The sequence below is a fragment of the Octopus sinensis genome, linkage group LG26, assembly GCF_006345805.1.
Source record: "Octopus sinensis linkage group LG26, ASM634580v1, whole genome shotgun sequence".
NCBI classification, from domain to species: Eukaryota; Metazoa; Mollusca; class Cephalopoda; order Octopoda; family Octopodidae; genus Octopus; species Octopus sinensis.
This window is the reverse complement of record NC_043022.1, coordinates 12,984,749-13,001,845: the sequence shown is the minus strand read 5'-3', so window position 1 is coordinate 13,001,845 and position 17,097 is coordinate 12,984,749. Positions and strand designations below refer to the sequence as shown.

Sequence of the window (17,097 nt, the reverse complement as noted above, 5' to 3'; positions counted from 1 at the left end):
TTTTTCCCCTTACATGATTCTCAACCATTTTTTCACCTATGGACCCTTTGATACCAATTTTAATCAGGCAGAGGGACCCTCGTAGCCATGTGAGGTCTTTCAAAATTCTATTATACTTTTATAATTAAATATTAAGAATTGCATTAAAAAAAATAATAAAGATATTTTGTGTTTTGTAGAAGTATGAGCAATTTATTGCATATAAATTTTAACAAAATCTTATCTGGACCCCAGTTGAGAGCCATTGCTGTTGAAGAAAAGGTTATTTTTATTTATTAAAAAGCTCAGCGCTCTAAGGAAATCAATCCCTACAGAAATAGGAGAGTTTTCTTCCTTAGAGGGTTGTTCACTAGCTTCGAAACGTTTTTTGCAATGTGCATTTCTGGGCTGAGCTGACCGATGCAATCTGGAGTGATATTGTTAAACACAGAGGAAGTTAACAGCTACACCGAAAGAAATTTAGGCAGTCACTATTGGTGTGGGACTTAAACGACTAATTTTCTGAAAAACAAACATATTTCTTATAAAAATTTTCAACAGGTGTGGCTCCGTGGTAAGTAGTTTGATTCCCAACCACATGGTTCCAGGTTCAGTCTCACTACATGGAAAGTGTCTACTACTGCGGTTAATTATTAACTATTAAATATATATATATATATACAACTTATAAACAAGGGCAAAAGAAAAAATTCTAATGCCAAATATGCCGAAATATAGACTTATTCTTCAATAACCATATAATCTATCACTATAAGCACGCGTCTCGAAAGCAAGCAGACAGAAATTTCTGCCAGCTTTCTTCGAGACGCGTGCTTATAGTGATTAATTAATGGTTATTGACGAACAAGTCTATATTTCGGCATATTTGGCATTAGAATTTTTTCTTTTGCTCTTGTTTATAAGTTGTTTATGAAATTTAACCTTTAAAGGTATTTTTTAATATGCTGGCCATTGATAAAAATTTTTTCGAAAATTTTTATCCTATATTAGATATAGATATATATATATATTTAGACAGCAGAACATCAAAAACCTTTGACGAAGAAGTTTTTGTATAATGTGTATTTTGTGTGCAAACACCGTCGTCGTTCAATGAAAGCACTTACACACAAAACACACACATTATACAAATACTTCTTCCCCAAATGCTTGTGCCATTCTGTTTCCTAAATAATTAATAACTTTAAAAAATAATCTTTCTTTAAATATTATGATTATTAAGTATTTTGTACAAAAACTTAAACATTCATATAAATGCAAGGGCTGAATTCTAGTTTAATCACCCCAGTTTTTGGAATATTTTGGAATATTCAGCAAAGTTTTGGAAATTTGTGCTCTACACACAGGAATTCATGATTATGAAAGAAAAAAAAAGTTTGTGATTTAAGGGTGATTTAGCACATCTCACAACCACCTGATACCTTCCTTGTTTCTTTGTCACACTGACACGTATTGATGGGAGTCTGCTACGATATAGACCATGATGGGAGTTTGCTATGATCTAGACGATGATAGAGGTCTATTATGATGAAAATTAATGGTAGTTGTTACAGATTATGGTTGTCAGCTATGATCTAGAAAATGATGGTGATTTATGATATAGACTATGATGATGGCTGTTATAACATAGATTATGATGGTGGTCTGTCATGACATAGATTATGATGGTGGTCTGTTATGATCTAGAATTATGGTTTCCAAACGTTTTTGGGCTGCCGTCCTTCGGGCACCCAGATCACATTCCTAACACCCACTCACCACCACAAACACAGACCACTCCCTGCATCAAATTCAAAACGACTCTATTTCACAAATAGAACTCAACCATTATTTTGTTGTTTTTACACCCATCACCCTCTTTTGGCCACACCCACTTTTTTTCAGTGCGTTCCTTGGATCTTCGGTCTTCATATTCTGAATTCAAATTTCACAAAGGTCTTTCATCTTCTTAGGGTCGATAAAATAAATATCAGTTGAGCACAGAGCTCAATGTAATCGACTCATCCCACCCCCAAAAATTGCTGGCCTTGTGCCAAAAGTTAAAATCAATGTAGATATACTATGTAAAGCAAGAGGATATATCATGAGAATTAGTCTATGTGAAGCTAGATTACATATGATGTGAATGTGGAAGGTGCAGAGTTTCCAGAGTGACCATCACCAAAGAGAATCAATACAAAGATTAAGTTACAAGATGTGTTCGAAAGATTTTTTGATACCACCAATGTTAGTATATGTGTTTTTTTTCAAGCCAGATGATAAACTATGTGAAACAAGTTGATATACTATGTGAATATAGATATAATATATGCAGATAGATGATATACTATATAATTGTAGAGGGTCCAGAGTTTTCAGAGTGACCATCACCAGAGAGAATACATAAAAAAGGCTATAAAAGGTGTTTATTGAAAGATTTGTTTGATACTGCTAACCCCAATTTGGAAACTCATTATACGTCATGGATCAATTATAATTGGTCGTTTGTAAGCAGAAAAATAAACTTGAAAACAAGCTAATTGAATGCAGTGACAATCAGATACGGGAAGAGTCTGATCGACAGATGTGGTTTGGCTAAAAGAATCAGTTGCAAAAGGATGAAGCGGTGGATTATTTCAGTTTTTTTTTTTTTTTTGTAGGTTAAATCCACCCACCTGCCCACAGGTAAACTAGCAGTGGTACTCACCTGCATGTAAAGGTAGTGAACGAGACAACATTAGAGAGATTTTGGGTTCTGTTTCATCGGCAGCGTGAATTTCGTGTTGCCTTCGCTTGTAGGTGGGATCAATGGCTGTTGCAATATTGTATGAGCAAGAGATAGGATTGCTAGCAGGATATCTACATGGTGTCTGATCATGACTTCCACTACTGAGAGAGAGAGGAGAGAAAAAGCAACACAGTAACAACAATGCTGGTGTCAATGAAGCTATGAAGGAACTCTACAATTAGAGTGTAGCAATGGCTGTGTGGACAGGATACCTACTTACATCTGGCAGCTTGCATTACACACACACACACATTCTGCTGCATACGTAACACACACGTCCTGCTGTTTGCATTACACACACACGTCCAGCTGCTTGCGTGGCACACACATCCGGCTGCTTGTGTGACACACGTCCAGCTGCTTGCGTGACACACACGTCCGGCTGCTTGCATTACACACACATCTTGCTGCTTGCGTTACACACACATCTTGCTGCTTGCGTTACATACATCTGGTAACTATATTACATAGTGATCTGTATTATAAGGCAACAGGCTAGAGGGCTGTCATGATGTATAATTTTGCCTATGTATGTATGTGTGGCAGCTATGTGGACACACACATTATATATATATATATAAGTTTAATGGACAATGTGTCCCACATCACTGTAGTATAACAAGTATGTAGTGTGTTAAGAAGTGTATATGTGTAAGAGCATCTTCACTGAGAAATAATTAGAAAGAACATTTAAATGCAATAAGTAGAATCAGAAAAGTAAAAAATATTTTGCAGAACAGCAAAATTATGACTTGAATAAAGACAGGACATCATTGTGTGTGCAACATGAGGCCATCAAAATTTGTGTACAATGAGGCCCTCATGTACAATGTCATCTATGTGTACAGTATCATCACAATATGTGTACAGTATCATCACAATATGTGTACAGTATCATCACAATGTGTGTACACTGTCATTACAATATGTGTACACTGTCATTACAATGTGTACACTGTCATCACAATGTGTACACTGTCATCACAATGTGTGCACAATGACATCACCACAATGTGTGTTAAACAAAAGTAAGTTTGCACAAAGTTTATAAATAGAAATTCCTAACACAACAGAATGTCTTAGAGACATGATATTGATTCAGAATTACATAATGGTTTCTCTAATACATGGATATTTTAAAACATAATTCATAAAACAAGATATTTTTTTGCCAGTTAAACATTATACAAAAATGAGACAAAAATAATTAAAATAAAAACCATTTAAAAAAACCCAGATCAGTTAAAATAATTTGTTAGAAATGCAAAGTGTTACAAGTTTTGCAGTAAATTTATCATGGGCCATTAAATTAGGAGGTAATTACATCAGAAGTCCATTACAATCATTAATAAATATATCATTATGACAAATACCTCGTTAATGAAATTTATCAACAAACTTTAAATCCAGAGTAGACACACTACTAACCATTATTTACAGAGTAAATCAATGCTTCATTAACAATGGGAAACAGAGACATTCAAAGACAAGAACATCTCATTCTGTGATTTGCAGATGTTTTAAAAAATCTTGAAATCTTAGTTTCAGGTTCAGTCCCATTGCATGGCACCTTCTACTATAGCCCCTGGCTATAGTAGAAGATACTTGGATTTGGTAGACAGAAGTTGTAAGAAGCTTGTAGGTATATACGCGTGGCACCTTGGGCAAGTGTCTTCTGCTATAGCCCCAGGCCGACCAATGCCTTGTGAGTGGATTTGGTAGACGGAAACTGAAAGAAGCCTGTCGTATATATGTATATATATATATGTGTGTGTGTGTGTGTGTGTCCCTAGCATTGCTTGACAACCGATGCTGGTGTGTTTACATCCCCGTCACTTAGTTGTTCGGCAAGAGATCGATGGAATAAGTACTGGGCTTACAAAAAGAATAAGTCCCGGGGTCGATTTGCTTGACTAAAGGCGGTGCTCCAGCATGGCCGCAGTCAAATGACTGAAACAAGTAAAAGAGTATATATGCATATATATGTTTGTGTGTGTGTGTGTGTGTTTGCCTCCATATGTTTGTTTGTATTTGTACTCTGAAACTAGAGCAGCTGAGGGCAGTGAAGTTGCTATGATTTTCTGCAAGTCAACAAGTCATGTGATGTCTTTGTGTTTTCAAAAATATGTGGAAGAAGACCCGTACTTCAAAAATTAGCAACAGAAGCTGACATCTGTTCGCAAAACCATGCTAATCCGCTAACTCATGCTAGCATGGAAAATAAATATAAAACCAAATTGGGAATAATTTAGGAGGTTTAACTCTCATAATTTGTATTTTTAGAATATCTTTTTCCCCATTTTTTTGAAATTTAAAACAACTTTTCACTGCTTTAGTCTTGAGATTCTATTTTTAAAGTTACTTTGATTTGTTTTTCCATGTATATATTGATTAAATTTAATGGTTAAATGGGGGAAGTATTTAAGAGGGAGAGAGGTGGCTTTGTGCCAGGCGTTGAGGGGGTTAAAGTATGATAGGACAAGCACAAGTGGGTACCCCACATTATAGATGGGTGGGTGAGAGAGTTTTTGAGAAAAAGATAATCACTACCCTCTCAGTTTCTCAGTTACTCCCATCCACCCATGCATAATGCACCAAAGTCATATATTATCCCCATGGAAAGACATCTGTGCTTGTCTCTGGATCACATTTAGCCAAGGGGGCTTTTCCCTTTTCTTGTAAGTTGTTTGGTGACCTCACTAGTGCCAGTGGAACCAAAAGAAGCACCCAGGATATACTGTAAAATGGTTGGTGTTAAGAAGGGCATCCAGACATAGAAACCATGCCAGTGCCGATACCAGAGCACAACATAGCCCTGTGGCTTGCCAGATCCTGTCAAACTGTGCAACCCATGCCAGAATGGGACGTTGATAATGGTTTTGTCTTTGAATTTCTTTTGCATTTGTTAATTCAACACAACATGATGGATTTACTCTGTAAATAAAACCAAATGTTAAGAGCTGTATTTACTCTACAGACACAAAGCATGTTGATGCTAGATTCACTGATGATGTTTTTGCTTGTGATGTAATTGCTAGGATGGTGGAGGTGGGGTGATGAAATTAGTAAGCGCTGAAATGGCAGATAATTATCTATTTACTATGATGTAATAGCATTAAAAAAAAACTCTACAGGAATTACTAATTACTGTAATAACCCGATCTAAGAATCTAAGATTCAGTTAGCTTTGGTATGGTTAATGTTTAAATTATTTCCTCAATTGCCAAAAGTGACAATCAGAAATATCACAACAAATCAGGGTTTGTTGAATAAAAAAGAAAAGAATAATTTAGATCAGTGCTCCTCAACCAGTATGCTGTGGCACACCTGTGTGCCATGGGCTGATGTTAGGTAGGCTGCAGTGTGACCTGAATATACTTTTAGTTATATTATTAGTTGCCACCGAATTTTGAAAAGAATATAAGTGTACTGCAAATGGAAAAAGGTTGTGGAGCACTAATTTAGAAGGGTCTGTTCTTTTAAATTCAAGAAGATTCCTTATTGGTCCATAGAAACAAACTAAACAATATGTTCAGACTAAAGAAGAGTAGCTTTACTGTGTTTGTGGGGCTGAGGTGAAAACGCATGACCTAGTGGTTGTGGTGTTGCAGTCATGACTGCAAAATTGTGGTTTCAATTCCCAGACTGGGTGATGGGTTTTGTCCTTTAGCAAACACCTCATTTTACATTGGTTCAGTCCACTCAGCCGCAAAAGAGTAACCTTGCAATGCACTGACATCCCGTTCTGGGAAAACATTGTCATAGTGGGCCCTTAAAGGCCATGGAAACTGGGTAACTGGACCTATGAGTTCTAGATTTAAGACAGTGATGCCAAGGGGTTGATGAGTGCAAGGTGCTTCCCTGCCATTACCTTCAAGGTCTTGAGTTCAATTCTCATTTGTTGAGGGTATCGGAAAGCTAAGGTATTTATATTGTTAAACTTAGTCAGAGCAAAGGGTACATCATTCTGCTAGCCTTAACAAGCCCTGGTAAAAAACAGGGTTCTACTTGTTATGGTTCATCTATCCAACTGAAGGAAACGGTTGCAGTTGATGAAAATGGAAGTTAGCAAAATATAAAATGTATTCTCCAAAATTTGGAACCTTGGCAACAAGGGAGGTAAATCAGTGTGGCATATTCTGAGTTTCAATGCTGCTTTGGATAAGGTTCCATCGTGGATTGTCAGGTTTTTTGTTTTTTTTTGCCTCTGAAAAGCACAACAGATTTAATTGAAATCTGTCATAATAGACTAATAGGTGCAGGTATGGCTGTGTGGCACTTTTGGCAAGTGTTTGCTACAACAGACCCAGGCCAACCAAAGCCTTCCGAGTGAATTTGGAAGATGGAAACTGAAAGCCCATCATGTGTGTGTGTGTGTGTGTGTGTGTGTATGTATGTACATGTGTTTGTGTGTGTGTATGTACATGTGTGTGTATGTACATGTGAGTGTGTGTGTGTATGTATGTACATGTGTGTTTGTGTATGTACATGTGTGCGTATGTACATGTGTGTGTGTGCCTTTGTGTTTGTCACCCACCACCTCTTGACAACTGGTGTTGGTTTGTTTACACCCTTCTGACTTGGCAGCTCAGCAAAAGGGATCGATGGAATAAGTACTAGATTAAAAAAGAGGGAAAAAAATCTAAGCAGTGTTTTTTTTAAAAACTGTGCACACATTTTACAGTTAGAGCACAAAGGAAAATGATGTGTATACAAGGTTTGCAAGATGAAATTCACAAATAAGCAAATTACTGTTTACCTACAGCAAAAGAATCAGAGGGGTTCATTGGTTTCGAAACTACAACCTCATCTGGTTGGGTCTTAATTGTATTTTCTTGGTGCTTAAACAACTGCGATCAGAAACTTCTCACTGAACGGGACATCAGTCTGTCAGAGTTACCTCCCCTGCATCCATCAGCTGTCTCTTCCCCGTCTTCAGCTGAGCGGACGGAAGCAAGAATGAAAGGAATCGATAATGAGGTGACTAGAGTTTCACTGAACATAAACACAGGCGCAGGAGTGGCTGTGTGGTAAGTACCTTGTTTACCAACCACATGGTTCCGGGTTCAGTCCCACTGCGTGGCATCTTGGGCAAGTGTCTTCTAAAATAGCCTCGGGCCGACCAAAGCCTTGTGAGTGGATTTGGTAGATGGAAACTGAAAGAAGCCCGTCGTATATATGTATATATATATATATATATATATATACATGTGTGTGTTTGTGTGTCTGTGTTTGTCCCCCTAGCATTGCTTGACAACCGATGCTGGTGTGTTTTTGTCCCCGTTACTTAGCGGTTCGGCAAAAGAGACCGCTAGAATAAGTACTGGGCTTACAAAAAGAATAAGTCCCGGGGTCGATTTGCTCGATTAAAGGCGGTGCTCCAGCATGGCCGCAGTCAAATGACTGAAACAAGTAAAAGGGCAAAGAGGTGCAGGAGGAGTGTGGTAAGAAGTCTGCTTCCCAACCAATATAGTTTCAGAATCAGTCCTCCTGTGCAGCACCTGGGGAAAATGTCTTCTACTGTTGCCCTGAGCTAACCAAAGCCTCCTGACAGGAACTGAAAGAAGTCTTTGGTGTGTATGCGTTTTACTGTCTCTAGGCCTTGACACTGAGCGACGGTTGTCACCGTCATGCAGACGATGTCCTTTGCAATCTTCCAAGACATTTCTGGTCATAGGGAAATATTACCCTACTTGAAAACAGGTAAAGGTTTGCAACACAAAGGGCAACTGGCCATAGAAAACCCACTTCAGCAAATTCCATTTGACCCATGTGGGCAAGGAAAAGGGGACATTAAACAAGGATGATGAATTCAAAGATAAGAGTTGACCCAAGGGTTTATCATATACCCAAGAATTTCGTTTTCCATGGCTTAAGGGTGACAGAGATTACAACACCTCCACTGAAAGGGACACTAGTTTGTTGCAAGGTTAACTTCCTAGTTATTGTTGGAACTCATTTTCAACTGAGTGGACTGGGGCAAAGTGAAATGAAGCACCTTGCTTAAGAACACGATGCACTGCCTGGTCCAGGAACTGAAACCACAATCTCACAATTGTCACTAAACTATGCACCTTCTAAATGTAAGGGTTTGGTATGGGAAGAGGGAAGAATATGGCTGAAGAGTTTGGATTCACAGGGGTTAAGTGGAGCTGTACTAGGCCAAGCACTAACATTTAGCTTTTAAACTGCTTAGATGTGTGTTGGTACCACATTTTTTTTGTTAGACGTATGTTGGTACCACAGTCTACTTAGATGTGTGTTAGTACCACAGTCTACTTAGATGTGTGTTGGTACCACAGTCTACTTAGATGTGTGTTGGTACCATAGACTACTTAGATGTGTGTTGGTACCACAGTCTACTTAGATGTGTGTTAGTACCACAGTCTACTTAGATGCGTGTTGGTACCACAGTCTACTTAGATGTGTATTGGTACCACAGTCTACTTAGATGTATGTTGGTACCACAATCTATCAAAGTGTATTCTGTATATTTAGTTAACTTTACAGGTCAGTTAGATCCAGGTCTCTTGAGTAAAAACAGAGCACAGAAAATGAAGAAGCCACTGCGTGTGAAAGGTGGTTAACTCCCTCACACAACCAATGCCGGGTTTTCAAATATCTAAATTAAAGTAGATATAATATACAAAAATACTGTTAGAAGATAAAACATCAATAAGAATACAAACAAGGATATTGAATTGTTACCTTTAAAATATTTAATGGCCAAGATATTTTGGGCAATATACCCTTTTACAAAATTTTTATGATAGATAGCGAGAATAAATGTATTTGAATGACTCTTTTACAAGCCAGACATGTCAACTTAAACAGAAATTTATTATTCCCTCCAGTTCTCTTAAATCTTTGAAAAGGAGTATTTTGCCCGAAATATCAAAACCATTGAACATTTTTGAGGTAACATTTTGGTATCTTTGTTCTTGATCTTACTGATGTTTAATAGTCAAATGACATTGCTGCAGTCATCTAACACAATGCTTCAAACAAATTACAACACTCATCATATGATAAGTACTTTCATTCTGACCAGGCCTGGTGGCCCTTGATTTCAAGGAAGAAAGGAATGAAAATAGAATGTTGTCATGCTTCATGCCTTTCTCAAATACACTAGCTTAATAATTGAAGTGAATCTGTACCAACAGACATCTTAAACAAGGCTGGAGTCTTGAAACATCAAGAGCTGATGTCTTGACCTCAATCAACTTAAGAATATATATAAAAAAAAAAATTCTCTCAACACAATAAAAAAAAAATAAAGAAAAAATTGCTGGAAAGCAGAATTAACAAAAATAACAAAAAAAAATAAAATAGGTAAATAAAAAGGTGTTAATAAAAAGAAAATTGCAGTTAATAAAAGCGGTGTCGCAGCCAGGGTTTGAACTTAAACATTGCAGATTTACAAACAAATGATGAAGCGAAGCAGACAAAAGCAGCAGGAGATGGAGAGGGGGGTTGGGGAGAGCAGGGATGCTGGGAAGGCAATGGGTTTGAAATAACATCATTTAGGATTGTTAAAGAAGAAAATGATGGTGTTGGATTTGTTGGTTGTAAGACACCATCACCAGAGATGGTGGTGGGGAAGATTAATGATAGGTTTGCAAGGGGTAGGGAATGGTTTTTGATAGAATATTCAAATGAATTGGAGAGAGAGAGAGAGAGAGAGAGAAGAGAGAGAGAGAGAAGAAGAAGGTTCAGTAAGATGGTGGTGGTGGTGGAGTAACGTCCTAGAAGTTAGTGGAGGTGGGGGGGCTTATTTTATTTATTTTTTTTTCTAGTTTCAGCTCAGAGCTGCGGCCATGCTGATGCACCGCCGTTTAGAGTACAACAGGGGTCGCACCCCCCCCCCCGGAGCCTCGTGGAGCTTTTTAGGTGTTTTCGCTCAATAAACACGCACAACGCCCGGTCTGGGAATCGAAACCGCGATCCTCCGACCGCGAGTCCGCTGCTCTAACCACTGGGCCATTGCGCCTCCACTTATGTATACTATTTGCTTCTATCCTCCTATAGCACAAAATAACTCATAAAAAAAAACCTGCAGAAATTCTTTTAATAAATTCTCTTTTCTTTGAGAAGGTCACATGATGAGTAGAATGAGATGACATGAAAGGTGAAAGGTTAACATGTGTCAGTGTGTGTGTGTGTGTGTGTGTGTTAAATTTTGGAAATATTGGTTTCAAGGAGAACCCAAACAGAAAAATGTAGTTTTAAGACATTAGTCTACTCGAAAGCCTTGTGAGTGATTTGGCAACAGGAAACTGAAAGAAGCCTATTGTGTAAAGTATGTCTGTGTGTCTCTTTTGTTTTGACATTGCATGAAGATTGAACCAGCATTGCCATCATATAAAAGCAGTGTCTTTTGTTTCCCCCATCTTCTATGAAAACATTTCTGACCATAGGGAAATATCTTGTGGGGGAGAAAAAAAGTGACAGTTGATGGCAGGAAGGGTCTCCAGCCATAGAAAATTTGCCTTAAATAATCCCATTTCACCCATGTAATCAAAGAGAAGTGGATGTTAAAACAGTGATGATGAGGACCCTATAGTCAGGTGTTGAAACATTCTTTACTTTTCTATTCTAGGAACAAGGCCCGAAATTTTAGGGGATGGGACCTGTTGATTAGATCGACTCCAGTACACAACTGGTACTTAATTTATCGACCCCGAAAGGATGAAAGGCAAAGTCGACCTCAGCAGAATTTGAACTCAGAACGTAAAGACAGTCGAAATACTGCTAAGCATTTCACCCGGTGTGCTAACATTTCTGCCAGCTCGCCACCTTATAACTGCATAAGTTATGTTGTAACTCCTTGACAATATTTTTTTGCCTGTGGACCCTTTCACACCCATAGTCATTCGAAGTTTTAATAGATCCCATTATATTTTATAATTAAATATTATTAGGGATTGTATAAAAAAATTGTTAAAATATTGTAAAGGTATTATTTATTGCATGCAATTCTTAATATATTTTATATGGACCTTGGTTGAAAACCATTGATCTAGTGAATGGAAAAGTTCCAGCCCTCTAGCAGATAGAAGTGGGATGAGAAGTAGAGATATGTGTGATAAAATAAATGTTCCAGCATTGAGTAGATGCTTAAATTTACAAACCAGCCCAACCCATAGATGTAAATAAATACAGTGAGCCTTAAATAAAATTGTGGTGGACTTCAGGGAGAAACTATATGGTAGGGAGATCTAAAAATTATTGAGGAGTTCAAATTCCAGCAAAAACAGGCCAAAAAATGAATGTGTAGGAGATGGGGGCTACTCAGGGTAGAGGCAAGTAATAAAAGGTATATTGCTGGTCTACAGGGGAGAGTCAGGGGATATTTTAGTAATTCAGTTGGGGATGTTATCTGGACAGAGAGACAGAGAGAGAGAGAGGCAGAAAGATGGGGAGATAAAGAGGAGGATAGGTGAGAAGGAAAGAATGGAAAGGATGCAGTGTAAGGGGGAGGAGAGAGAGAAGAGAGAGAGAATGTATTATGTGCATGTGAGTTAATGGCATCTTGGAAAATTTATAGACGAGAAAGCAGGGGAGCAGAATGAGCAATAAAGGAAAGAGTAAAGAGAGCCAGGGAGATTGAGTGCAAGGAACAGAAGAAGGAGAGAAAAGTGAGAGAGAAAGGGACAAATATATAAGAGGGAGGGAATGAGGGTGAGAAAGAGGGAACGAGCAGGCCAGTAAGGGAGAGAGAATGAGAGGGAGCGAGAGAGCAGGCCAAAAGGGGAGAGAGAAAGAGAGGGAGTGAGAGAGCAGGCCAAAAAGGGAGAGAGAAAGAGAGGGAGTGAGAGAGCAGGCCAAAAAGGGAGAGAGAAAGAGAGGGAGTGAGAGAGCAGGCCAAAAGGGGAGAGAGAAAGAGCAGGCCAAAAAAGAGAGAGAGAAACAAGAACAAGTTAGAGAGGGATGAAGAGAGGGAGACAGATAGAGGAAAAGAAGAGTAGTGAGAGAGAGAGAGAGGAATAAAAGAAGAGTGGGCCAGTAAGGGAGGGAGGGAAAGAGGAGGAGGAGGAAAGTGGGTAAGGGGGAGAGAGAGAGAGAGAGAGAGAGAGAGGAAGAGCGGGCTAATGAGGGAGAGATGTAATGTAGCAGCAGAAAGACACTCAGTAGTAGTTCTTACATACCTAAGTGATGAAGGGTCATGTTCACTGTGCGAACTATCAGGTGGAGAAGGAGAAGGCAACCTTAAGTCCGTGCTCCCCCTAGAGCTCACTTCTGATAAATGATCACCCATCAGCTCAGCTTCCCATTCACGCAAAGGAGACTTCTGTGAATGACCGTTCTTTGGACTGTACTCCACGGGGCAACCTGTCAACCAATGCTCCACGTTATGTGCTTCTGTGTTATTTAGACTGTCCCTGGCGCTTGGTAAGCGGGCAGGGCCAGGAGGAGGTCTCCGTCTGTTCATGGCAGGCTGGCTTCCATTACCATAGAGACATTCAGAGCCTCTATCATTGCCATTCTGAGCACCATTTGGGATAACTCCCATTGTCTGTCGACCATTCCTGTAAGAGGCATGGTGGTCGCTATGGTTTGACCTATCGGATGGCTTCTCTTTCATGGAATGAGAGATGTGGGAGTGAGGAGGTTTTGATGCAGCCTTCCTGCATGCAGAAGTATTTCCTAGTGATACAGTTCGTTGTACTTGATGGTGGTGGTCCTTGGACTGTTGAGAAGTTGAGCTTATGGAATTGGAAATGTGTGAAGCAGCACTGCCATGCTGTGCCTGGACTGGTCGCCCGACATCGGGTGATGAAGATGATTGCTGGTTTGTGACCTCTGTCATGCTTTGTGGCCGATTCCTATGGCCATTAATCTGCAATTAGCCAGAAGCTCATGTGTAATGAAGGGGTTACCGTAAACAGCTTGTGTTGCATTCAACAGGTTTAGTAAAATGAAGCTAGAAATTTATCCACATAAAAGAAGAAATAAAATGATAAAGAAAACAACAACCTATTATCTCTTGTCTATTCATTCTTATTACATTCAGGTAGATTTGAGTGTGAATACCTGATTGCAGTCGTGCTTTGCTACCTGAAAACATCACCTCCCTTTAGGCAACGTGTGTTCATTGAAACACCACGGGGTCTCAAAGTGCCCCTTTTTACTGGTGAATCATGCATACTATGAACAAACATTATCTAAAGGGAGGTGTTGGTCTCTGCTGATGAAAAACAACAGGGATCAGGTATTCAGGTTCAAATCTGCTTGAATGTACTGAGAGTGAATAGGATGCATAATTGCTTGGATTCTTGCTGTTCTGCGTGCACCCCGTGAATAATGAAGAAAATCTTTCCTGCCAATATAACAGAAAACACAGCCATCTTGTTCTAGAAAGAACTGTCAGGGAGGTGGGGGTGGGGGGAGTTCAGGTAAGCTTTTAAGAGGACAGAAAAAAAGGAAAAAAAAAACAGTCTCATTTAACCCTTTAGTGTTTGCATTATTCTGCCACAATTAATCCTTTTTTATCCACATTGCCTTGAACTAATCAGGCATTATCTTGGTGCTATGAGATTTTGATGAGGTAGCTGTTAATTTTTAAAACAATATTGTAGGGTTGGTGTGAGAGACCAGATCTGGCCAGTTTGAACATAAAACAGGCAGAATACTTTTGGCCGCATATGGCCGGTTTAAATGCTAAAGGGTTAAAGATGTTTGGTTGTCTTAACGATTTTGTTGTTAACCAAACTAGAATGAAATAAGAGTATGAGACATTTCGGTACAGCTGTTTCGGTGCTGCCTAGATGGCACTTCTGATACAACGCTGGCTTATTTGACATCAAATGGTGTCACCCTTTAGCATTCAAATTACTCGGTCAAATGTGACATCTATTTATTCACATTGTTTTGAATTAACCAGCCATTATCTCGCAGCTTCAAGACTTTGATGAAGTGATTGTTTATTTTTAGAATGACATTGTTGAGTGGGTACAAGAGGCCAGATCTGGTTGGTTTGAACACATAACAAGTGGAATATTTAAGCCGAATATTACCAGTTTAAATGCTAAAGGGATAATGTTTCTTTCATCCTTTCACTCCTTTCTTCTTTCTCTCTCTCACTCTGAGTATAAAATGAGGGAAAGGGTTTATGTCACTCATGTTCAATTAAATTGTAATCTGTCTGTGTGTCTATTTCTTCACATGCATGCATCACCGAAACTGTCACCAAAACAGGCTGAATGTCCAGTCAGCCGTGCCAAATCGTCAGCATCGAAACAGCCATGTTCAACCGTCACATTGCAAAAAATATCACTAAATAGATATTGTCTAGCTTTATAGGGGAGATGTTCTTGGAGAATATATAACAAGATGGTGAAATAAAGATCCGAAAGAGATTTGAAAAAAAGGAAAAAATTAGAGATCTTCAGATATTTTTTCATATCCTGCCCTAATTCGGGATTTCTGAAATACAAATATTACTCACAGCTGCCAATGTTACAGGTTTAACCTACGACATTTCAGGCATGACAATACAGTTTAAGACTTAAATCTAGACCAGATAATACAAGATATCTTTATAGAGAGAGAGAGAGAGAATGTCTGGTAATGGTTACATGAAAACTGAAGGAGATCAAATCAGATTAACACACTTATTCAATCGGTGATAAGGTTATTCACCAGGACATCTTTTGCAGTAAAACTATGTGCAGGCATGCTTTGAGGTTAAGAAATCGGTGCAGACATCATCATAGTGTGGTTAAGAAGTTTGCTTCCCAATCATGTGGCTTTGGGTTCAATCCCATATTGAGCAAGCATTATCTTCTGTAACCCTAGGCCGACCAAAACTTTGTGAATGTTAACCCTTTTGTTACCATATTTCTGTTGAAATACGCTGCCTTCGTTTTGTTTTAATTTTGTTAAATATCAAAGAATTTAGTGAAATAACTCCCTTCATTAAGTCAATGATCAGGACAAAATTAACACGAAATTTTAATGAAAGATTTTAATTTAGATCTCTTTAAAACAATAATTCTGCGTCATAAAACCAAGGGGCAGTCTCAGAGAAGGCTTCATACCAAAAGGGTTAAATTTACTTTAATTCCAAAGAACAAACACTTTTTTCCAATTCAGGTGCTACAACCAGATATACCCCACCCTCACAGGGACTGTTATGCATTCGTAATTCATTCCTGGTATTGCAGATACTCTCCGCTCTTGACGTAAACAATCTATGACTAACATATATATACACACACACATATACATACACACAGAGGCAATATAAACAGGCTGATCGATATTTTAAGGACATATATATTATATATATATATATATTTTAAGGACATATATATTTTATATATATATATATTTTAAGGACATATATATTTTATATATATATATTTTAAGGACATATATATTTATATATATATATATTTTAAGGACATATATATTTTATATATATATATATATATATATATATATATATATATATATATATATATTTAGGAGATGCAAAAGATGGAGTGTATCTGTGAGTGTTTAGAAACGGAGGACAATGTTTGCTTCTAAACTTGGAGTAGCAACACAAACAGAAACAACAATAACAACAGCACTGAAAACAGGTTAAAAGGAGACATTCAATAGAATATGGTCTCCCATATCAAACAATATAGCAACATATCAAACGGCATAAAAAATATATATCAAACAAATACATAAAATGTATCAAACAAATATATATATATTAAATAAAAACATACCAAATAAATATGTAAAACCATATCAAACAAACTCATACTGAAAACCATATCAACCAACGTATAAAAACCTGTGTCAAAACATTTATCAATATATCCAATATGAAACAATATCAGGAACACAGAGAACAAACATTGGGTGAGACACACAGACAGACAGATCTCTAGCAGGATTCAACATGACCTCCATCACCTCCAGTCTGTGGATGGCTTCAGTGCTGTCCACTCTTTGTTGTAAACAATCACACCAGATCATCTCTAGTCTGAAGACATTGTAATATCTTGATGCGTCTGGCCACTGGAATAACTCAGGACTTGTGGCTGTTTCAGCGCTCTCCCACCCCACCCCACAACAATCCTATCAATCTTCAACAACTGGTAAAATGTCCAAGGTGTGCTGCCATTTCCTTTTCTGTGTAAGTCGTAACAAAAATAACAATAATATGTGGTGAGCTCAGGCAGCTAGTTGTTGTAAGAGAGAGAGAGAGAATCACTTCTAGATAGATTCATGGTAGGATTAGGAGTTGGTGTTTGAAATCTTTGATAGAGAAATGGCAAAAAGTGTATATTTGAAATAGCAGAAGAATTCTTACATTGCCGAGATGGAAA

The 17,097-nt window shown here is 38.2% G+C and overlaps 1 protein-coding gene across 6 annotated transcripts in view; it reads right to left on the bottom strand.

Annotated features, from left to right (window-relative positions):
• LOC115224845 (zinc finger CCCH domain-containing protein 13) overlaps positions 1 to 17,097 on the bottom strand; it is a 159,220-nt gene that overhangs the window by 6,913 nt on the left and 135,210 nt on the right. For all 6 annotated transcript variants that reach the window (XM_036513672.1, XM_029795786.2, XM_029795785.2 and 3 more), the window contains 2 exons: positions 12,916 to 13,607; positions 2,687 to 2,868 (listed from right to left, as the gene is read on the bottom strand). In XM_036513672.1, coding sequence (XP_036369565.1) covers positions 2,687 to 2,868; positions 12,916 to 13,607 — 874 coding nt within the window. The remainder of the gene's footprint in view (positions 1 to 2,686; positions 2,869 to 12,915; positions 13,608 to 17,097) is intronic.